General features: G+C 49.7%; 1 protein-coding gene across 4 annotated transcripts in view; it reads right to left on the reverse strand.

Annotated features, from left to right (window-relative positions):
• Positions 1-5792: 5792 nt before the first annotated feature.
• Gsn (gelsolin) overlaps positions 5793-23673 on the reverse strand; it is a 53606-nt gene continuing 35725 nt past the window's right edge. For all 4 annotated transcript variants that reach the window (XM_015497651.2, XM_015497649.2, XM_015497652.2 and 1 more), the window contains 14 exons: positions 22697-22858; positions 20304-20453; positions 19184-19273; positions 18725-18857; positions 17417-17505; positions 17056-17271; positions 15494-15627; positions 12315-12405; positions 10469-10639; positions 9748-9922; positions 8861-8985; positions 8629-8706; positions 7029-7089; positions 5793-6213 (listed from right to left, as the gene is read on the reverse strand). In XM_015497651.2, coding sequence (XP_015353137.1) covers positions 6044-6213; positions 7029-7089; positions 8629-8706; positions 8861-8985; positions 9748-9922; positions 10469-10639; positions 12315-12405; positions 15494-15627; positions 17056-17271; positions 17417-17505; positions 18725-18857; positions 19184-19273; positions 20304-20453; positions 22697-22858 — 1845 coding nt within the window. In that variant the 3' untranslated portion in view covers positions 5793-6043. The remainder of the gene's footprint in view (positions 6214-7028; positions 7090-8628; positions 8707-8860; positions 8986-9747; positions 9923-10468; positions 10640-12314; positions 12406-15493; positions 15628-17055; positions 17272-17416; positions 17506-18724; positions 18858-19183; positions 19274-20303; positions 20454-22696; positions 22859-23673) is intronic.

Here is a 23673-nt window from a genome sequence, read left to right on the forward strand (position 1 = left end):
TTTCTCTGGGTGAGAGTCTATTTCCATCCCTACTTAGTATATGTGTATTTCATTTTTCCGAAGTGTCCCATCAGATCTCCCAGGTGCTGTCTGCCTTGGCCACACTCTCCCTGAGGAGTTTGAGAACCACATAACCCCCACAGAGCTTCATCCAGCTTCATCTCCCCTTGCCTTCTTCCAACTGGGATAGGAACCCGCTTCTTACTGTCACTCAGATAATCACACAGACCTACTTCTACTTAAAATAATGACATAAACCAGGCACAGGCCTGTAATCCCAGCATCTTGGGAGGCTGAGTCACGAGGATCGTGAGTTCAAAGCCAGCCTCAGCAATGGTGAGGCACTTAGCAACTCAGTGAGACCCTGTCTCTGAATAAAATTACAAAAATAGGGTTGGGAATGTGGTTCGTGGTTGAGTGCCCCTGAGTTCAATCCCCAATACCAAAAATAATAATAATAATGACATAAAACCAATGGGTTTCACTTGCAACATTTGACCTTTGAAGAACTATCTCGAGTGAATGGTGACCTACCATTTGTACAGCACCAAACACCAATCATCTGGCCCTGTCAAGTATTTGTACATATATTCTCAAAACAGTTTCATGAAATACTTTGTTATCCCCACTTTGTAGATGAGGACATTGCGGCTCAAAGGTAAAAACTTAGCCAAAGTCACATGGATGGTAAGGAACAGAGCTGGCATTCAAACCTCTTCAATGCCAAAACTTCCTAAGGTGTCTTAACATATCCTCGCTGCTTACCTCCATCCCTTTTACACGCATTACACTACGGTTGTTTTTTATGTAGATCACAAGTTTTTCAAAACTGTCATGCCCAAGCAAGCCTTAAACTTTACTTTGGGGTCGTCTGATCTAGCCAAAGTCCGGTACAAATGAGGGTAGTTGAGTGGGTGTTTATAACCAGAGTGTGTTAACAAATCACTGGCCTGAGCGGAAGGAAATCAGGGTTCTGTGGACTTTGAGCTTATGCAGCCTTGGCAGTACATTATATCTTGTGATGCCCATGGCACCAGGTCCTCCCGAGGTCAGATAGTTAAGAGTGAACTTGGAGTCCTTCCTACTCATCAATGGTTTTCAAACTTCTTCTTAGCAGCAAGCCCCTTTTTTCAAAGGAAACTATATGCTAGCAAAAGATTTAAATTACCTTTTACCAGGTTAAATTCTTAAATGCACATTTATAACCCTGTAAAGTAAATCAGAGTTATGCAAGAGTTATAATCTTAAATCAGCCTCTGTACTCAACTCATTTCTCTGTTTTGCTTCTAAGTATCAGTGATTCTTATTACCACTTGAAAGATAAAATTTGAATCATATTTTTCAAATCATGGAGACAACTCAGAATTCTGGCATGGTTTATTAACCATCCAGTACAGCTTGCAATGTGACCCGAGAGGAGTCACATCCCTTCTCGGCCTCATTTTCCTCACCTGTAAAAGGAGACTGCAGTCCACCTGTTTGGGTCTCAGACCTTTTAACAATGTGTTGGACGGGCTGGGGACATAGCTCAGTTTGTAGACTGCTTGCCTTACATGCACAAGGCCATGGGTGGGTTCAGTCCTCAGCACCACACACACACACACACACACACACACACACACACACACACAGAATCTGTTGAAAGTTGCAGAGCTTCATCTTTGGAAAGTGCATGCAGAGAATGCACATTCAAATTTGTACACTTAATGGGGAACACTGACCCCACTACCAATATCTACTCAAAGACTTTGGTACCACTGGACTAGATCATCTCTAAGGTCCTAACTTCAAAGCTATACAGCTGGCTGAATTGCTCTTACTTCACCGAAACCAAGAAGGCTAAAGGAACCCTATGAATAGATTGCCAAGCTTTCTGCATGATCCCATTTCCCAGGCTATGGGAAACCCCTGGATTCGCTGAGGTTATTTGTGACCATCTCATACAATGATGCTGATAACAGCAGGCCCACAGCAGATCCAGTCTCAGATCATGCTAAGAAAGGAATTGGACTTGTTAATAAAATTCAGCCCTTTTCAAGCTACTCCACAGCCAGAAGAGAAGACATGGGCGAGAGAGGACACTGAAACCGCTGTTAAAACCGAGGTGTTGGGGGTGGGGACTTAGCTCAGTGTGGAATGCTTGCCCAGCATGCTTGAGGCCCCTGAATTAGACCTCTAGCATCTTAAAAAGTTTTTTTTTAAAGTTCTAGAGGTTTAGTAACAAGAGTGGCTAGGAAGTTTCCCAAAACATTCCTAGAGAAAAAAAAAATGGCTATAAATTAAACCCCCTGAAAATTACAAGATGCCACAAGACTATAAGGATTCACTACCAATAATATTCTTTATTTTCAGCATCAGGATCCAAAATGTCTCCACTAAAATAGTTGTCTACCTCTTCCTCCTTCCTGGGAGCCACGACTTTGTTCAGTTGTCCCCTCGCCCCCTTAGAGCTCTTACCTCCCAAGAGGAGTTCACCCCTAGCAGCTGGGATGATTTAGCCCATGGATAACTCCTCACTCCTGGCCTACCGTAGGTCATGTGACCCAATATGGACTCTTGTGAATTTGGGAGGGGTTCCTTCCTCTTCCCTTTCTAGGAAAAATTCTAGAAACATCCTTTCGCTTTTCCTCTGGGCATTGCCATGCATGTGTGCAGAGCCAGATATTTCACTACCAGACTGGGGATGGCAGAGCCAGGAGAATCAACAGGAATCCCAGACCCTTTGGTTTGAGTCAACCACAAAGGCCCCCTAAACCCTGGACTGTCATATGTGTGAGCACTGCAGTGTGCTCAGGGTTTGATTTGGTTTGAGTTGGTTCCCATTGCTCTCAGCCTAATACATCTATTTGGCCCACAGCACCCAGGGCCTTTACCTCCATAAATGTATACCATGGACAACGCTTTTTAAATTTTTCATTTTTGAGCACTTACTCTGGTCATATATTGTGTCAAGTGTTGCCTCCTGTATCTTTATAAAAATTCTCAGAGGCTAGACACTGTTCTCATTCCCATTTTGCATCTAAGGAAACTAAAGAGCTTAAGACTGCATTGCTAAGAAGTGGTGGAGCTGGAATTGGAACCCTGATGCCAAGCCCAGCTATTGCCCACAATAGTATGTCGCCTCTCAGGAGGTAACAGATGAATACAACATTACCATTTTGCAAATGGAGAATTGGAAGTTCAGAAAAAAAAAAAATTGATGCTAAGGATTGAAACCTCATGCTGCTAAATATGAATCTATCACTGATCTACACCCCCAGCTCAGAGGAGAATTTTTAATTAATTTCTAATGGCTTGCACAAAATAAGTACAAAGTAAGTATCTGTTGAACTGAATTGCCCAAGATCCCACCCAGGATCCTTCAAGATCCTGGCCTGTCTCTAATAAGAGATGCCACTTTGGCATCTAGTTCTAGTTTCACTGTGGCTTCTCAGTTGTGGGACCATCTAATGTGATGGTGAAATCTCAGTTGTAGGACAGCTAAAATCTAAAAGTATTAGGAAGAGAAAATATATGGCTGAAGTGAAACTGTTACTGATTTCATTCTTTTGCCCTTGAAGGAAAACTAGGAAGTCAGAGCAATCCAGTGGCCCCAGGCAATTTCCTCTCAGGGCTTTGCACAGTTCTCCCTAGAAGTCACAGCCACATCCTGCACCACCGGGTAGACCAAAACAACTGCCAGGAAGGTCCACCTCCAGTAACCTCCCATGAATTCCCAGGAAGTAAACTGGCTTTGTCCAACAGGTCTCCACTTGCCTCTAATGAATTCCTAGAAGCTTCAGCTGGTAACTGTTGATTGCGTTCCAAGTGTTAAGTTGATTGCTTGCTTTGACCACTTGAAAGCAACTTTTTGCGGGTAGCAGACATCATAGGATCAAGTCCAAACCCATCCATGTGGCATTCAAGGGCCCTGCCCACAAGTGGCTCAGCTCCAAAGACTGGCACCACCAGCTTCTATCCAGCCACATCCGCTGTCTGCCCCTGAGCACACCATTCTCCTTCCTGGCTTCCTGCCAGTGTCCCTGCTGCACCCTCTGCCCGAGAGGACCTACCCATCCCCCATGTTTCACCCGGAAAATTCCTTCTCCACTACCCTCGTCATTTCTGTGATGAATCAGAATCTCAGGAGGTAGGGCTCATGGGAACTCATGCTTTTAAAAAGCTCCCTGGATAATTTCAGGGCCCAACCAGCTTTGGAAACAACAGTGTAAACACACACACACTCTCTCTCTCTCTCTTCTCATCACATCACCCTCACACTGGTGTCTGTCTTCTACAGTCTCACATAAAAGAGCTTCACTACATAACTTGGATTGGGACAGGGTGGAGGGAGTAGCATGGAACAAGAGGGGGAAACTTGGTGAGAAGAGTCCACATGAAGGAGGAGAGGGAATGGGCTCTTCCCTTCAGCAGGTTCCTTGGACTGGTTTGCAATGTCCACAAGGAAAAGATTTTGAGGCAGTTCATGAAAATGTTGAAGAGGGACCTCTGACACCCTGAGCATGAACAGAGATTCAAACCCAAGAGATCACACAGGGCACTGAGGAATCCCTCCCCCACGCGTCCCAAAGCCTGCAAACTTGGGCACAACCAGGGACAGCTCCTAGGATGGTAGCTGCAGCAGCAGAGATTTCTCCAAACAGCTCTGGGACAGCAGAATAAACCTGTGGGAACCAGCAGTGGAGAGAAAGATCCAGAAAGATGTCACAGGGTGTGACAGCTATGACGATGCACCTTGCCCAGTTTCTATGAGGGAATGTAACTAAGGGCTTTAGGCTACCCCACAGCTGCCTCAAGGTCATGCCCCTTGATGGCAGAACTCAGTGGGGACATAAGACACACCTGCTTATGAGAGACATGCAACTCCTTCCTTGGCTGACTTTGACTCTGGCCCACAACACTTTGAATGAAACCGATATTTGTACACTTATGTTCACAACAGCATTAACACAACAGCCAAAGTGTGGACGCAACCCATGTGTCCATTAGTGGACGTGTGAATAAACAAGATGTGGCGTATACGGACAATGGAATATTATCCTGCCAGATAAAGGAATGAAATGCTGGTACATGCTCTAACACAGATGAATTTTGAAAATGCTATTCTAAATGAAACAAGTCCAACACAGACAACAGCTATCACGTGACTCCACAGAGTGGGCAACTTCAGAGACAAAGTAGGACAGAGATTTCCTGGGGTTGCGGGGGTGGGGGGGGCGGATGAAGAATTATCATTTAATTAATGTGCAAGTTACATTACGTATGTTGAGGATTATGAAAAAGATTTGGGTATGAAAAAGATAGTGTGATAGCTACTCTGAGTTACATAGTGGATAATATCACTGAATTGTACACTTACAAATGGCTGAAGGGATATATATTTTGCTACGTATAGTTAGCTACAATCAAAAACAGCAAAAATAGGACTGTGGCTCAGGACTGCTTGAAAGCTTTGCTCAACCTTCCTGATGGTCAGGAAGGATGCTTCTGCCGGCCTGCTCTCCTTCTCCACCTAGGTCGTACTTGCATCCGGGTCTGATGGCCCTCCCAGTCTTCCTGCGAGGCATTTTCCCCAGTACAGTCTGAGCTCATCTCATCTCAGATCAGCATCTGCTTCTTGGAGGACCAGGATTAGCACCCAGGGTGCATGTAGCTCATCTACTGGTTCCCAAGCACATGCAAGGTGCCTCTCTGTGCATTTCTCTGAATTACGAGGGACACAGGCAGGAAGACACTATTGCTATCAAGTGTGCAGGGCTGTTGCACGAGGAGAACAGGTAAGGCATGCAAAGTTAACACACTTCAGAAAGCTTTTATTGAATTCAATTTTCAAAGCGCAGATATTTGAGGAAATTCTGCAAGAACCCTGAGATTTTGCAGGGCTGTTTTTGTCTACTGTAAAAAAAAGAAAGAAAGAAAGAAAAGAAAAAAAAAACAAAAAAAACCCCACACGCACACACATCTGGCTCGCCGGAAGATCACTTGGGGAGACAGACAGTTCTAAAAGGCACTGAATAGTGACCCCGGTGGGTCTTGTTGCTCCTCAGGCAGCCAGCTCAGCCAGGGCCCTGTCCAAGGGGTCCACAGACCAGTAGTCGTCATCCCAGCCGAGGAACCAGCCCACAAAGGAGGGGGGCTCGAAGCCTTGCTTCACAACAACGATGGGGGTCCGCCTGTCCCGATTAGCAGGGTCCGTCTCGATGTACCGCTTAGCTGTAGGCACACATGTGGGAAAAAGAACCCCCAAGAATTTTTAGTGCCTCCCCCACCAGGGAGAGGGTGGTTCAGGACATGAGCTGCCACAAAACTCTCAGCCCTTCCTTGGATAGGTCCTTTGGAAGACATTAAAGAACCTGCATTTACGTTCCCAGTTCCGAAATCAGCTCCATGAAACTACTAGGGATTTGCTCTCCTACATCAGAACCCTGCTGAGTTCAGCTGTCAGACCTCCTGGACGCTGGGTGCAGCTTCTCCTCTGGCCCCTCCTTCCCCTGGTTTCCCCTGAGGCTTCCTAAAGCAACCAACCTGTTTTTTTTTCACTGCCTGCTATATAATAGGCTTCTGGATGCCCTCCACAAGCCTATGCAATGCTTGGTCCCTAGCTGGGCACTATTGGAAGGAGTGGGTGGTCATGGGGCCTTTGGGGAGGTCTTCTGATCACTGGACATGTGCCCTTGAAGAGGACAGTGGACTTTGCTGCCTCCTCTTTTTCTGAGTCACAACCTGAGGTGAATGGCTTTGTTCTACCACATGCTGCCTCATCACAGGCCCAAAAGCCACAGGGTTGACTGACAGTGGACTGAAACCTCCAAAACCATGAGCCAAAATAAACCTTTTTCTCTTTATAAAATGATTGTCTCAGGTGTTTCTAATAGTAACAGAGAGCTGACTGATACACCACCCCAGGCAGGGATTACGAGGGACTGACTGTGAAGGAGGAAGTGCTCAACCCGTGATGCTAACTTCCAGACCAGTGCCCTAAGCTGTGCCCACAACCCCACAGCCAAAGATCACACAGACATCCTCACCAGATGTCAAGGCTTCCGTCTTTTCCTCTTCTTGGGAATCCTTTCCAACCCAGACAAAGACCTGGAGGTATGAAATGAAAAGTACATGAGGGGCGCTGACCAAATTCCCTGCTGGAGGAGGAATGGGGAGGCGCCAGGTACTGGACAAGACAGAGCCCTCGGCCGACTAACAGAGCCCAGAGCTGGAAGGATGTGGAACAGAGGTCACAAAGTGGTAACCTACAAATGTGTTTGCCCACCCACCATATGTAATATCTTCTTCCACAAATTCAGGAACCAATGATGACATAGACGTTTAGATTTCCAACTTCTCTTAAGAAATTAGAGGATCCAGCCGCCCTGGGTGTCCACTCTCACTTGGATGAAGCTGGGCAGACGCAGTTTGCCTCAGGCTCCACCGCTCCTTCCCGTCTCCCCAACCCTGCCTGACCAGGTCCATCAGATATTGAGTTGGAGACACCTCTCAAAAAGTTCATGAACAATCCATTTAAAGGGATTTATTTGTTGAACAAATGAGCAACACATTCTTATTCATTTATTCATCCAACACATATATATTGAAAGTCTCCTACGTGCCCATCTCTGTCTGGGTCAACATGGGTCTAAGACTTGGGATAAAAACAGCTCAACGCCACTACCACCGCTTGAGCCTTATGAAAAGTTCTATTTCACATAAAAGTCTATTCAGCTTATTTTTATGTCATCTGTTTTTATGCATTTCTAACATTGCTTTCAAGAGCACCTGCCTTGAATGGCCCTGGACAATAAGATGCCCGACTCGATGGCTCTTTATTTATCAGTGTGTTGCCTCCTAAACTGGAGCCCCTCCGAGGCAGGTACTGTATCTACTTGGCTCATCAGAGGATTCCCAGCACTCAGCATTTGCCCGGAAGATGGTGGTGCTGGCTGAGTGGACTAATAAACAGATGGACAAGCTGATTAAGTAGCTCATGGATCAATCAATAACATGTTGGTGCTGATCTTCCAGCTAGGAACCCAAGAAGCAGCCCTGTTGCAGGGATGGGGAGGCTCATGCCCCAGTGGCCATCTATTCCACAACCCCGAGGACTCTGGGAGGGGTGACCCGACACCCACCATGAGAATGAGCCCTGGGAGGACAAGGACTCCATTCATCCCTCTATTCCCAGCATCCAAAACAGAGAGCACCAGGCACAAAGCAGGCGCTCGATGGATTCTGGTTAAATGAATGAATGAACAGTACTTTCCCAACTGAGTCCAGCACAACAGTCCCCCTGTAAGAAGAAGCAGAGTCTAGAGCCCTCTGAAACAGAAAGAGGGGCACTTCCAACTCTACCCCCCATCCCCGGGTAACACAGGAGCTCAGCCTTCTTTACCAACAGGTTTAGATGAGCATTCACCATCTGCACCGACATGGTGCACTGTGTCCCCAAGGTAGGAACCCTCATTCCCATTAATAGCAGATGAAGCAGAGGCTCGGAGGGGGAATGGCCTGCCGCACATGGGGACTTTCCTGAGAACACCTGGTGCTGCCTGTTTGCAGGCCACCTGGCCACTGCTCCTAGAGCTAGAGGTCCAGCCTCTCCCCCTCCCTCTGGCCTTCACCTTGCTTCTCACTCACCTGGTCCCAGGTGTCCAGGAGCATGACGTCATCGGTAGCCAGATCTTCCTGCATGAGTTCGCCGGGAACCTCTTCGATCTGGGGAAGACAGAAGGAGGTTCATGGTGGAAGGGCATCAGCACCCTTCCCTTCCCCCAGGAGGGAGCTGCAGGGCTGCCTCTCAGGCAGGGGATCCTTTCTCCTGCCCCTGGGGCCCACTGGCCCCCTGGGATCCATTTCTGAAGAGGCTCACCACAAAGCGGCCGATCTTGTTGGAGCAGGCAAAGAGGCGAGGAGGGTGGGCATCCATCTTCTTGTCCTTCAGCCGTGGGGACGTGCGGTAGGCAGCCTTTCCGCCCAGGGCCTCCCAGAAGCTGTCTATGAGGGGAGGCCACAGTAGTTGCTGAGGGATGCCACTGTCACACTAGACTGGGTGGCAAGCCCTACCAGAGCCCAACCAACTGCTCTGTACCCCAACTCCACCTTCAAATCCCAGGGGGCCAAGGGGAGGGGCCCTGGGGAGTCTGAAGATGATGAAAGGGAGGCCTACAGAGGGTACCCTTGGCAGAGGCACAGCCAGCACGACAGCACATGGGACGGGGATAATTATCACCACTTATCAACGAGGCAGTTGAGGCTCAGAGAGGTTAAGCAACTCAGCCAAGGCACAGAGCTGGTAATCAGTAAGCCAGGATGCAAATCCTTTCTGATCTCGATCTCCATAATCTTCTCACTACACCTGCTCTGTCTCTGCCTGCGCGGCCCACATGAGCATACTGATGTTTAAACTCATTAAAATTAAATATAAACCAAAGTTTGGTTCCTCATTCCCAGAAAAGGGAAGATGCTCTTCCTCTAAATTCAGCAAGAGAAGCAGCCTGATGGCATGACTGCCCTCATGCCATCAGCCCTGGTGGCTTCCTGGCAAGTGACCACCTCCTCCAGCATCCTTCCCAGACTGCCCCCTGCCTGTGCTGCACTCTCCTGTCTAACTCCTGGAGACCACCCTCTCCCTGATCACCGCCCCCATTTTAATCCAATCACTTCTCTTTAACACATGCTGGGGACAGGTGGGAAGATAGAGCCCTGAGCAGAAGGAAGGAGGGAAAGCTGACAGCTGCAGAGCCTGCCAGCTCCTACCTGGCTCACTGCCTTCTGCCACCTGCACAGGCTGGGCCTGCAGCACCTTCAGCAGCTCCTGGGCCCCCGTCTTCTCGGCCTCACTGGCTCCTGCACCCACCCACAGGTAGGCAGCTGAGGGGGTTTTCAGGACAAAGGCGTCGTTGGAGTTCAGAGCACCAGCCTTGGGCATTACCTGTGAGGAAAGCACTCACTTTATCAGGCCCCTCTTCACAGCCCAGGAGACCCTGCATTGGGACCAGCCAGTGCCCAGGTGAGGACTTGGGAAAACACACCCTAGCATAGCTGAGTGCACAGACTTTGGAAGCTGAGGGGTGCAGCTGACTCCCATGAGTCTCTAATGCACAGTGATGAGCCAAGATGATTCTAGAATTCCAGGCTCCATTAACAGAGGTTCACCCTTCCTCTCCAGGACTCAGACCATCTTGGAGAATTATATCTGGGTCTGTGCCTCCCACCATGAAAGGGACAGGGCAGTTAGAATGGGATCAGGAACCGTGTCCAGGTGGTGCAGGGAAGGAGCTGTATTATGGAGGATGTGCTAAAGACCCTGGGCATCCTTGAAACAGGGGGACGTCTAAGACAGTCCTGCTGCCAGTGTAGGAAGGTAGAACATGCGCAGCCCCTCACCCGGCCCCACCCACTCCTGGGCCTGTGGATCTGCCCATCAAGCCTGGCAGGTTCCAGAGAATCCCTCTGGGATCCAGGACCTGGGCATTACCTCAACAGCCCGAGTGGCTCCAGAGCTGCTGGACCGGACCTGGAAGAGGCGGGTACTGGCAGGGGCAGTCTGCCCACCTTCGCGGGAGGTACCGCCCTTGTAGATGATCATGGGCTTCCCGCCAAACAAGCTCATGAGATGAGCAGGCTCCTTGCCCTGGACCACACGGCTCTGGAGGGAGACAGGAGAGCAAGTCGGGAAAGGGGGGGGTGTTGATCGGTCCTTCTGGGTGGCACTGCACCCACCCACCCCCAAACAGGGCCATCACACAGTGTCTGAACGTGACCCTGCTGCACACAGGCGCTGGGCAGGGAAATGGGGTTCCAGGAAGGCTGGAAACAGTGCTATTTCCTGAGGTCCTCTGGGCGCTGCCTTGGCTGCTCCCCCTCTCTACCCCCATGAGGACTTGCCTCACTGACCCTGAGTCTAGTCCAAGAACCAGGGAAGCCCATGTTTGCAGATATTCCCTTAAATGGAAGTTAAATATTGGTGCTGGACATTCTTCCAGAATGGTGACGTCAGTTCCAGACACCGAGCCGGTGCCACAGAGGACTTCCAGATCTGGAGAGACCCCTCCTGCACACGGGGCTTGGTGGTGGAGGGACAGGAGCAAGAGTTACACCAAGATGTGTCACATCCGCTTCTGCCTGAGCGTTTCCCTCACTTCCAGCCCAGGCGTGGTCTCTGCTCACTACATCGGGGCAGCCACCTGCCCTGGCTGGGCTGGAGCTCATGTCTCAGAGCCACCTGACGGGGGCACTTGGCCTCACCTCAGCCTCTTGGCTTCTTCCTCTCTGAGTGGGGCCCAGAGCTACTGCCAAGGCTGTTGTTGGGATGAATGAGGAAAGACAGTGACCCTCTCACTGTCTGGTACCCAGACCGTCACAGTCATCAGGAAGGAAGCTGACCACTGATCCACATGCAGAGCCCCACCCGCCCCAAGGGCAGGATGGAGGTGGAACTCTTGTCTGCTTCCCCCACAATCCCCTGACAGCCTGGCTCTGCGGCCTTCCAGGGCTCAGTCAGCAGCCAGGGTGACCTTTTAACCAGAAATCCCTTCACCCAAGGTGAACTTCACCATTCAGCAACTCCCCACTGTTCTCTGGGTCAAGGTCAGCATCCATCACTGTGGCCTCCATGTGGTCCAGCCCCTCTGACCACCCCTCCAGCCTCAAGTCATTTCACCCTCACACCAACTGCTGCCTCCATCTCAGGGCCTTTGCATATGCTCCTCCCTCCACCTGGAATGCACTTCCCTTCACTCCAGGTCTGGCCAACTCCGACTTGTCTGTTAGGCCCCACCTGAAGAGTTCGTTCCTGGGAGTAGGAGAATGGCTTCTCAAATCTAATTAGATCTTTTGTGGCATTTATGCCCTTATACTTACCACTCATATACACAGGAGGAGCCCTGCATGTCAGGCGTGATTGTAACTTTCTTTACAAATGTTAACTCTTACTCCTCAACCAGAGGAATTCTGTGAGGTGGGTACCATTGTCACCCCTATTTGAAGAACATAGAGGCACAGAGAGGCTAAGTGACTTGGCCAAGGTTGCCCAGAGATGAAGACAGCGTCCAAACCCGAGCGGGCTGCTCCACACCCATCTTCTTACTGTCCCACCCCATTGCCTGTCCCACTGCCCTCTCCCACAGTGTCCTATCATTTTGCTGGCTGTGAAGTCACCGTGCATGGCCCACATATCCATCAGTGTGCACGTGTGCTGAATGTCTACCTTCCCCTAGACTCTAAGGCCCATCAGGGCAGCTGTAGGCATGATGGACAAACAGAGGAGTGACCAGATGGACAAGGTTCAGGCCACAGCCCAGAGAGGCAGTGGGCTGGCTCACCTGTACAGGGGTTCCTCCCAGTTCCTCATCCAGCTGAGCAGAGAGGATAGCAGACGCAGCGACCTCATCCTGGGTAGACTGGGCACCCTGCCTGGAAAAGGAAGTGAGACTCGGCACTGAGGTTTGCACAGAGTCCTGGGCCTGAGAAACCCACAGAGCTCCACGCTGCAAGTGATGGAACCGAGCTAGAGAAAGAAAGGGGCTCTCGAGAGAGAAACCAGAGCCAGGAGCCAAACCAACACGGCCAGCTCTTGGCTTAGCACTGGTCTTGCATAGATCTGAGTACAACAAATTGACTTCCCTCTCCTCAACGTGCCTGCCCCACAGGGGCTTGGCTGGGTCATCCTGTGCTGGACAGCCACAGGAGAGGGTGCTTTGAGAGACAAATCTGAGATCCAGTAAAGTGGCCAAGGACATTTCTGTGTGTGGAAAGGCAGGTCGGAGAATAGCAAGCGGACTTGAGCCCAGTTGTGGGAAAAGACATCAGTTGATTTAGCCTCATGTGGACACAGGCAGAGAGGTCTGCACAGATCGGTGACTGTCCAGAGAGGGGACAGTTAGGGGTGGCTGGGCTTTCTATCCCACCCCCTTCCTGTGCTGCCTAAATGACCCATTACCAACGTCTACTATCTGAATAAGCAAAATCTGACAAATCAGTGTGCTGCCACAGCCAATTATTTTAAAAGGGCTTTCTTAAGACTTTACACCATGTGCACGTAGTATCTATTTTTAAAATTTTTAAGCATCTTTTAAAAAAGGGTGAAGTTGTCAAAAACTGAGATCCATTCTGCAAGCTAATTGCCCGACATTCCTCAAAAAACGTCAAGATTATAAAAAGAAAAGGAAGAGGGAGAAAGTGTCACAGGGTCCAGGAGTCTGAGACGAGGAGTAAATGCCACGTGGGTTCCCGGGTTAGATCTGGGTCCACGGGAAAGGACATGAGTGGGAAAACTGGGGGAATTCCAGGAAAGCCCACAGACAACACGAGGCATTGTAACAATGGCAGGTTCCTGAATGAGGGTTACCTAAGATGTGACCGCAGGGGAACCTGGGTCCTGGGTGTACAAGAACTGCCTAGGATTTTTTGCAACTTCCCTACAAGCCTAAAATTGTTTCAAAATAAGAAGTTTTAACAAGAAGAAATACAAAAGCCAATAATCAAATAAAAAAGTCTGAGACTGTATACAAAGCAAAACACAATTTATAAAAATTTTTCTTAGTATTGTTTTGCTTTTGTTTTTTTGGTTATTTGGGGGTTTTTGTTTTGTTTTTTGGTCCTGGGGATGGGGCCCAGGACCTTGCACATACCAGGCAAGTGCTCTACCCCTGAGCCACATCTCAGCCTCAAACACAAATGTAAAGCACACTGAAACGTCAAGTTATAAACTATCAGGTTGATAAAACATCTAAAAGTTTGACAGCACAGTCCAGGGGTGTGGATACAGGGAAACAGGGCCTGTCACATGTTGCTGGTGGGAATACAAAATGGGAATACAAATACTCTCCAGGGAAATTGGCCGCCATCTATCAAAGTGACAGGTGCATTGGCTCTTTGACCCAGAACCCCCTTTCTGGGAACTCGCTCTAGAGGGACTTCTCTACACATTCCACATGATGTTTGTTTAAGATGACTAATCTCAGAGATGCCTGTCATAGCTAACGACTGGAAGCAACCCAACTATGTCTCAGCAGGAAGCAGGTTCAATCAGCCACAGCACGGCCACCCCAAGAAGAGGAAGCTACGCAATGACGTTGACTCCTCTCCAGGAAGAACTGAGTCCAAAAAGCAAAGTACAGAACAATATACACAGTAACTCTCTCTTCTGTGAGAAAGGAAATTAGGAATATAAAGTTATATTTGTTTACATTTGCATAAAGAACAACTGGAAGAATGTGCCAGAAATTACTGAAAGCGGTGACTCCTGCAGGATGGGCTCTGGTGCATGGGGTAGAGAAGGTGTGAGTGAGATTTCTCAGTAATACCTTTTTATCATTTTGATTTGGGAGCTGACACAGAAGGGGACCCCTGTGAAAATAGGATCCCTTAGGATAAACACCTGTCAAGGGAAATGAGACAGCAGGGCCAGCTCTCAGTCTTCGGGGTCTGACAGCCACAAGAGGAGTTAGCGGTGTGCCAGTCTGCAAGGCCAAGAGGGTGAGACACCTCGCCGGGGGACAGTGGCCAGGAAAGGCAGCTCAGCCTCCTGAGACTGTGGTCAGCAGAAACGCCAGCTCCAGCCAGCCAGGGCAGGGTCTGCACTATTCTGAAAATAACGACCTTGGAGATTCCCTGATGAGAAGGGCAACTCCAGGTGACCAGGGGCAAATGCAGGATGCGGCAGTCACCCAAGAAACCCAGAGCTGCTTTCACCTTATTAGCAGAGTAGAAGGCCCATCCTGGGTGGAGACTCAAGATGGAAATGAGACACGGAACACCTGAGGAGGTAGGAGGAAGGGTGCTGGTGCAGCCGATGACACCAAGAGACTGAGTGCCTGCTTACACCAGAGGTGCCATGAAACGTGTCCCCTGTGCTCTTTGCGCGAGTCAGCCTGGGATCACTTTTCCCCATGTGCAGTCTCCCTTCTGCCTTGGGCAGAAGTTTCTGACCGTTTTTTTTTCTCTGGATCTAGCCAGACAACCTTCCTATCAGTGCTGCGACTACCTGCTGGTCCAGCCCAAGTCCCTCAACGCAGCCTGGGCTGCACTTGCAGTTCTTTCTGGATTCAGCGATCCTCCTCCAACTCTGGGTCCAGGAACTGAGTTCAGTAACAGAACAACATGAGTGTGCCCTCTACTTTAAAATAATGGTTTAGTTAGTTATTTTTAGTTGATATGTTTTTAATCATTGTAAGTATTTATGGGTATAGAAATGTATGGAAGGGTCAGCCCGAGTGTGCTCGGTGCTTGGCATGGACTGTAGGAGAAGTAGGATTTGTTTGTTTCCACCTGTTAACCGCATTGCTGACGATGTCATCTTTTGATAAGAGTGAGTTAGATGTTGTTTGGAGAAACAGGTAGCACTGCGGGCTCTCCCGACGGGGCATGGCTGTCCCACCTCAGGCCCACACACCCCAGACTTCCCTCCATCCTACTCACTCTCCTCCCATTGCTGCCACGCCCAAGGCCCAGCAAGTGCCCCCTACTCCCCCCAACACAGCAGATGGCCCCAGGCCCTCACCAGGTGTAGATGATCTGTCCCTGGCGGCCACCATGGCGATAGTTGTACAGAATAATGTAGCTGTCACCTCCGTAGAACTGCCCGTACGTGGCAGGGTCCACAGGCACTTTGTTGGAGCCTTCGATTCTCCAGATCTGTCAGGGCAAAGCTGGGGTCAGACACCATGCGGCACCCCTACCCCAACGCAGGCCATCTGAAAACCACGGCATGGAGGACACAGGACAAGCTTTCCCCAGGTGACACAACTTGGGCTCAGGATGAAGTTAAATAATTTGCCCAAAGCACAAGAGCCTCCAAGGGGCAGGGATGAGACTCTGGATCTTCAAACCAAACCCCCAGCCCATCCTGGACCTTCCCCTGGGAAGGACCATGAGGGCAGCTCCTGTGGATTGTAGCTCAGTGGGGGTTAAGAGCCAGGCCCAGACCCAGGATCAGGCTCCACCCTTTACAGGTCGTGTGACTTTGGACAACTTGTTAAACCTCTCTGAGTCTCAGTTTTCTCATCTGAAAAACGGGGATAATCACAGTAGCTTCTTGGAAGCATTGTGAAGTCCCAGAGTTCATTCATGGAAGTCCAACAGGGTGCTAGCACCAGCTCACTGCTCTGTAGATGGCAGCTGCTCTTATGAATATAACTATTATTGTATTACTAATGTTACCGTTCTCTGTATCATTATTGAATCTCCTGGATTTTACAGGTCACCTCCAGAGACAGGGCCATCACTAAGTGGCCTCAGAAAGACCCCTGCTGGCAGGTCTCTGCAGCACTTCCAAGTGGTCAGGAGGCCCTGCAGTGCCACCTGGTGGTACAGAGACACCAAGTTCTTCCAATTCCTGGGAAACTGCTCCACAGTCTCAGGATCTTGGAAATTCTTGAAGGTAAATACAGCAGGATTAACCCCAATTTACAGGCAGGAAAGTGAGGTTCCAAGAGGTTAAATTACCTTAGTTCAGGTCATATCCAGGCTCCTTCTACACTGCCCTGCCCCGAATATATTTTCATTTCATCCTCCCCAACCCAGTGCAGCAGTGAATGAATAACACCAATGAGAAAACCACCAAAAGAATCGTAAATCAAAATGAACACGGTTGTTATTCCTGCCATAGGAATGCAGCCCACATTGCCCTGAAGTGGACTCTGCCTCACCCCCACCCCATCCTCACCGTGACCTCCCAAGTCTCAAGGGCATCACCTTCTCTCCCCTAAATTCTTACAACGGCATCCTCACAGGCTCTCTATCTCCATTCACCAGCTTCCTATCCACTTGCGCAGTGAGTTTCTAGAGCACAGAACTGAGCATATCATAAGTCTGCTTTTTCAAAAAAGAAAATCCCATCGGGTCCAGGATCAAGTCCAGCAGCCTGCCGTCACAGCACCTCCCACAGGCTGCCGTCAGCACGGGCCTCTCCAGAGCAGCCTTTTCCCCAAATAGGAAGTCTTGTGCGCAATGCCCACCACTCCGCCCCTTCTCTCCATGGCAACTCCTACTCCTGCTCCGATATCAACCTAAGTGTCCTTATCCCTGTGCAAGCCACCCCAGCCACCCCACCCCCAATGGCACCTGTTTCTGGCCGGTGCCATCGTCATCCATGGCGTGCTGGGCGGCCATGGCGGTGGAGGTGTGCAGTGTGGCAGCATCGAAGGGTACACGCTCCACGTTGGCAATGTGGCTGGAGAGATAGGCCAAGCCTGGGCCATCGGTCTGGTCTGGGTCACGCCAGTTCTTGAAGAACTGCTTGAACAGTGGGGTCTCGCCACCTTCGGGAAGGACTGAAACCTGGGAAGGGAAGGGGGAGAAGGAGGATGTGGTTGGGTACCCAGCAGGGGTCCTCAGATACCCAGTCCATACTGAGGGTGGGACATCGTCCCTCAGCACATACCCCCCAAACTGGCCCCACCCCTCTCGGTCCCCCAAGGCTCACCTGGGTCTGCTTGGGGTATTGCATCTTGGAGATGAAGTCAGAGGCCGTTTTGAGGGCAGCCTTCCTCTCCTCTGTGTTGGCCTGTTTGCCTGTTGGCAGCCAGAAAAGGCAATAGAGGGTTGGGGCCTGGGGTCCTGCTGCAGCCTAATGTCCAATGGTCCAGGAAAATGGAGCATTGGAGGCCAAACTCTTTTTAGTCTGTGGACAGCCAAGGCCAGAGATACATCCCCCTCCCCAAGAGCTGATGGCACCTGGAGCTCCTGGGGGTCCAGCTGGGACCCTGGTCAACAGCAGCAACCATAAAAACACTGTGGGACTGTTTACTGAGCACATATTTTGTGCTCACAACTCTACATGGATTAGTTCATTCAATCCAGACCACACTTCATGCAGCCAATGTCATTATTGTTGCCGTTTACATATGAGAATATTAGGATCTTAGAGAGGCTCTGTGATTTAGCCAAGAATGCTAAGACCACAAAGACCACTCAGCAAGTGGGACTCCCATGACTCAGACTCCCTGCACTCCACACTCCAGCCTCCCTCTACAGTGAGGAATCTATCCCACTCTCTGGTCTCAAGTTTTCAACCCTGAAAGCTCCTTGCCAGTTAGTGCCCAGACTTCCCATTGCCAAGGTCAAGAACAAGGTCAGCTAGCCCAGGCCCCAGGGCCCCAGAGAGTATTAACAGTAACAGCCACAAGCACTGTGGCTCTCTGTCCACCCACTGCCTTCCTCCCTTTGTCATCCTCCCTGTGACTACCCTTAGAGAATGTGGGGAGACCCCAGAGGGATCCCCTCAATATCTCAGACCTCTCAGAATCATGTGAGCCAACGTTTTCCAAGAGCCTCCCACAAAATATTCCTCAAAGAGTTTTGCAGACTTCAAGCATGATGCTCCCCAAACAGAAACCAAGCACCTTCATGAGAGGCCCAATGTACACAAGCAAATTAAAAGTCTAATGTTTAACATCCAATTCACTGCGGTCCGAGAACGTACTGGACCACCGAGTTAGACATTTTTCTCGTCTTTTACCTGACACCTGTTGACCTCTCTGAGAACTGATGTTGTAATGCACTTTGAAAACACTAATGTGAGCCCAAATAGGGAATCTGAGGCCCAGAGAGGGTTAAATAAAGTACCCAAGATCACACAGCAAGTCAACTGCAAAGCCAAGATATTCAACAAGATTCCTGATTTGCACGGCACCAGGGTGCCTCCAAAACTCGGCCTTCCCCGGGAGCTCCTGACAGTCACAGGAGACCAATTCCTAGAGACCAGGTGAGACCTTGGCCCTGCCCCCCGTACCTTTCCAGACAAAGATTTTCCCATCTTTGCCATGGTCCAGGATGAAGCAGTCCTCTGACCTCAGGGCCCCCTGGGCGAAGGGGTTCTCATCAGCCACGAGGGAGACCGTCATGCTGCCTGCTCCGTTGGAGACCTGAGGGGACAGAGAGGTGAGCAGAGCAGGTGAGCGTCAGCTAGAGGATGCCCAAGCACACACACGGAGCATGGCTGATCAACACCCATTGCTTCTGCCCGCCACCTCTGAGCACAGTGGGTCTCCTTTTTCTTTTTCCATTACTGCTCTGCCAGGTCTACTGACTGACGCTCGGGGACAACAGGGAAATACTTGAGCATCCACCGGAAACACAGAAAGGAGAGCCTGCATCAGGGGCTCTGCCTTGCTTAAGGTTCTACAGCAGAGGAGCTGGGGACCGCCAGGTCTCCTGGCACCTGGTCCTGACGCCATGCCCAGGAGCTCACCTTGTATAGCTTGGCCAGCTTGCGGTTGGCAGCATCCACCTTGATTATGTCCTCAGTACCTTCGGGCAGAGCTGGCTTGGGGCCCAGCACCTACAGGAGATGGAGAGGAAGGGTGGCCATGAGGGAGGGATCCTGAGAGAGCTCCCCTGGCAGGCAGGTACCACACAGGCACCCACGGTGACCCTCCAGGTGGAGCCCATCTCCCTTAGCATCCTGCATCTGTTCACAGGCCTCCTGCTGGATCTACTTGTCAAAAGCCCCCACACACACACCGCCCGTCCCCCTTCTTCCAAGACAGCCCTTCAGATAGGTCATCTGCCTTCTCTTAGAGCTGGCTGCAGCTCTGAACACCTCCGACCACAGGCTTTAAGAGATGGCATGCCAGGAGACACAGGGTATCACTCTCCGCTCACAGAAGGGGAAACTGAGGTCCAGAGAGATGAAGTCACTTGTCCACGCAGCTACAAGGTGCTAAGTCAGAATTTGAACCTTGATCCCTGTTCACTTCAGAGCCTCTGTTCACTCCTCCATTCTGGGTGTGTCAAGTCTTAACAGCAACAGCTACTGTCCCTCCAAAACTATGGCTGATGTCCAAGCTCCCCTTCTCCATATAGTCAACCCTCTGTTCTTTCCAAAAACTGGAACTGGATGTTCCCAGGCAAGTAGGAGGCAAATAGGGGGTGGTGAACTTTGCCTCTCTTGACAAGTCTCAAAACAATGACTGGTGATCCCATCATGTTATGAACTAAACAAGCCATAATCTATCAGGAACTGCCAAAGGAAGAAATTAGGGACTGGGTCTTGGTTGTCTCAGCTGACCCCAGGGGATGCTGGTAGACTTTCCTCTCCCACTCCTTTGGAGGACTTGGCCCTCTCACTGGAGGGTGTGGCTCACACTCCCAGCATGCACCACATCTGTGCAATTCTCAGGAGGTCTGGAAGTTGCCAGGGAAGCCGATCCTCCCCACTCCCTGAAGTGTTCTGGCCTGGTGGATAAACAAAGGCCTTAAGGAGGAGGCGTGGGGAACACGGTTTCCTCACATTCCCCTCCGATTGCCTAATGCATGAACCAGACCCAGAGCAGCCTACCCTGTCCACCCCACCCACTTCCCATGGGTACCTGGAGCATGGCTTCGGGCTCGGCACCTTCCTCGGATACATATACTCGGGCACGGCCTCTTCGCTCATTGTCGCGGATACCCCTGGACACCAGTGTGGCCTTCAGCTTCTCATAGCGGTTGCTGTTGGAACCACACCACTGGTAGATGTTCTGTAAGAAAGAGATCCCAGGAAGTCAGCGCCCCAGACTTTATATAAGCCCTGCCTGGTGACACGGCAAGGAGGAGGCTGTGGGGTGTGCACAAGCCCATCTTGTTCTGCACTTGCCCAGGCAAGGCTGGCAGAATACACACATGTGCATTATCCAAGTGCAATCAGTGTGAAGCTTACACTCCAGGGGATGTGACTTCACAGATATAACCACAGTTATGCCATTATAGGTTATGTACAAAAAATGTTTGCTTGCTGCTCCAGTTTAAATGCTTTGTCTCTAAAACTCATGTTAAAATTTGATTGCCACTGTGGCGGTATTGGGAAGAAGCCTTTAAGAGGTGACTAAGTCATTATAAGGGTTCATTTCTTTCTGTGGGAATGCATTCATTCTTTGGAAAGCAGCTTGTTTTAAAGCAAGGCCATCCCTCATGTCTTGCCTCTTGTACATGCTCCTGCTTGCCCTTCCTGCTTCTGCCATGTTACAAAGCAGCACAAGGCCCTCACTGGATGCAGCCACCAGATCTTGGACTTCTCAGGCTCCAGCACTGTGAGTCAAAATTAACTTCTTTTTTTTTTTTTTAATAAATTTACCCAGATTCAGATATTCTGTTACAGCAACAAAAAATGAACTAAGACACTTGCTGATGGGAATACAAACTGGTACAGGCGCTTTGGAAAACCATGTGGCCATAGCTACCGAAGCTCACTATACCTACACCCTATGAGCCAGCAAACCTCCTAGGAACATATCTGACAGAACTGTACCCACATGTCCACCAAAGGACATGGGAAAGGATGTTCAGAGTAGCTCAAACCAGAAACCACCCCAAATACCCATCAACAACATAAAAAATAAATAAATTGTGGGACACCATGAAAGTGAATCTTATATAGCGAGAAGAATAACTGAATTGCAAAATGCAACAGACAGGTGAATCTCAGAAATGCAATGTTAAGCCAAAGAATTAAGCCATAAAAGAGTGAGGTTTTAGGCATGTATAGTTCAGAAACAGGTGAAACTAATCTATGCTGTTAAGAGAGTTCTGGATGAGGATTATTTTTGTGGGTAAAGGGACTGGAAGATGGCAAAAGAGGCCTTGAAGGCCCAGTGAGCTAGTTTCTTGATCTGGTGTTATGCAGGTGTGTTCATGCTGTGAAATCCACAGAGCTGGACACTGAGGACTCATATACTTTTCTGTGTGTCTACTCTCTTTGATTAAAAAGCCCACGCTAACTCAGGGAGGGGCTTTGACCATGGGCATATACACACATGAGTCTTGGGGTAGAATGTCCTCTGGGTCCATTTGCAGATTTGCACTCACACAGATCTGTGAGACAAGTATGTAACAAATTTATATCATCCATTTATAGGGTCATCTAGGGAAGTGCATTGTCATGTATGATGTACACGTGCAACCATGTGTATGACATATATGTTTGGGCCCAGGTCTACACATGAGGGTATTTGTTGTGGTGCAGATGTCCACATCTGGTGGGCAACAGCCGATAGTTTTTGTCCATGCTGGCCATGTACTTATAAGTGTGTGTCTCTGTGTAGAAAGGTACATAAGAGCCACTCAGGAAACTGAGGCAGGAGGATGGCAAGTTTAGGGTCAGCCCCAGTAACTTAGTGAGACCCTGTTCCAGAACTGAAAATTTACAAGGATTGGAGATATAAATCAGTGCCAGAGAAACCCTGGGTTAGCCAGGCATGGTGAAACACACTTGGAATTCCAGGGACTTGGGAGGCTGAGGCAGCAGGAAGGATTTGCAAGTTCAAGGCCAGTCTCAGCAACTTAGCAAGGCCCGAACAACTTAGTGTGATCCTGGCTCAAAATAAAAAATATAAAGGGGACATAGCTCAGTGGTTAAGCACCTCTGGGTTCAATCCTCAGTACCAAAATAAATAAATAAACCCTTGGGTTCAATCCCCAGTATGTGTTGGGAGGAAGGTAAACAAGAGATATAAATGAAAGTGTCAGGGAATCTAGGCGTCAATCAAATCCCAAGTGCATACAAGGTGTACTCAGGTCTATGCACATGCACATGATGGTCTTGAGTCTACATGTACAGGAATCTGTGCATGCTGGACACATCTGTACGTGGGTCTCTGACTGGCCCACAGGGCACAGGGCCTGCTGGTTCCCTTGGTTTGCCCTGTCCAAGTCTATGCCCCTATTTATGAGTGTATCTTCCTCCCTGGTGTCAGTAGCCCCTGGGGAAGGGTCAGGCAGAACTCACGTTGCCCAGATCCAAGATGAAGCAGTCACCACTGTTGAAGCTGTCCCAGGACACAGGCACCTCGGTGGCACGGATCACACGCCGTCCTTTGACTTGGAAGAGTCTCTGCACCACCACTTCATTGGGTACCACATGCTTGAATCCTGATGCCACACCACCTTTCTGTTGGGTGAAGGAGGCAGCGTGAGTCCAGGGTCAGGGTTCAGGGAAGCCAGCAGGAAGGGCATAGAATCGGGGTGAAGGAAACTGTGCCTGTGACCAGTGGCCTTACAGCATCACAGTGGCAACCAGTCAATGCAGGACTTTCACATCCACTACCACTTGAGACTGGGACATTCTTATGCCCATTTCAGAGATGGAAACCGACTTTTAGAAAAAGGAACAAAATTTGCCCAAGGCCACACAGCTAGAAGTATTAAATTCCCTACACACTGTGTCCCACTGAAACTCACAGTCACTCCACTAAAAAGATCCCTGGAGCCACTTCCCTAAATCAAAAAATTGAAAACATTCTTTTCTCAAAACCAGCATTTCCCAAGGAATGTTCTATGACACCCAACTCCCCCATGATAGTCTGCAAGGAAAGGGTTCCATGATCAGAAAGTGTAGGGGATGATCCTTACTCCCCGCTGCTGACTGTTACCCGACACACATGAGCACAGATGAGGCTCTGGCAAATCCCGTGGGGGCACTGCTGGCCACCTCTTTAAACAGCATTCCTCAAGAACCACCTGTCTCTACCACATCCTGCCTCCAGCTCAAGTGCTCTGCAAAACCCACTTTGGGGAGGGCTAATGCACTATAAATCCTTCCCACCCTTCAAGGATTCCTGGGAAGTCTTTGGGACTGGCCGCACCCACACCATCTGCCTGTTTCCTCCTGGGGTAATACAGCAAGTGCCACCAATTAAGCCTTAGGAGGCAGCTGTGGGTAAGAGACAATTACACTGCCAGGACAGTGCTGGGCAGCTTGGGTAA

The sequence above is a fragment of the Marmota marmota genome, unplaced genomic scaffold (assembly GCF_001458135.2).
Source record: "Marmota marmota marmota unplaced genomic scaffold, marMar, whole genome shotgun sequence".
Lineage (NCBI taxonomy): Eukaryota > Metazoa > Chordata > Mammalia > Rodentia > Sciuridae > Marmota > Marmota marmota.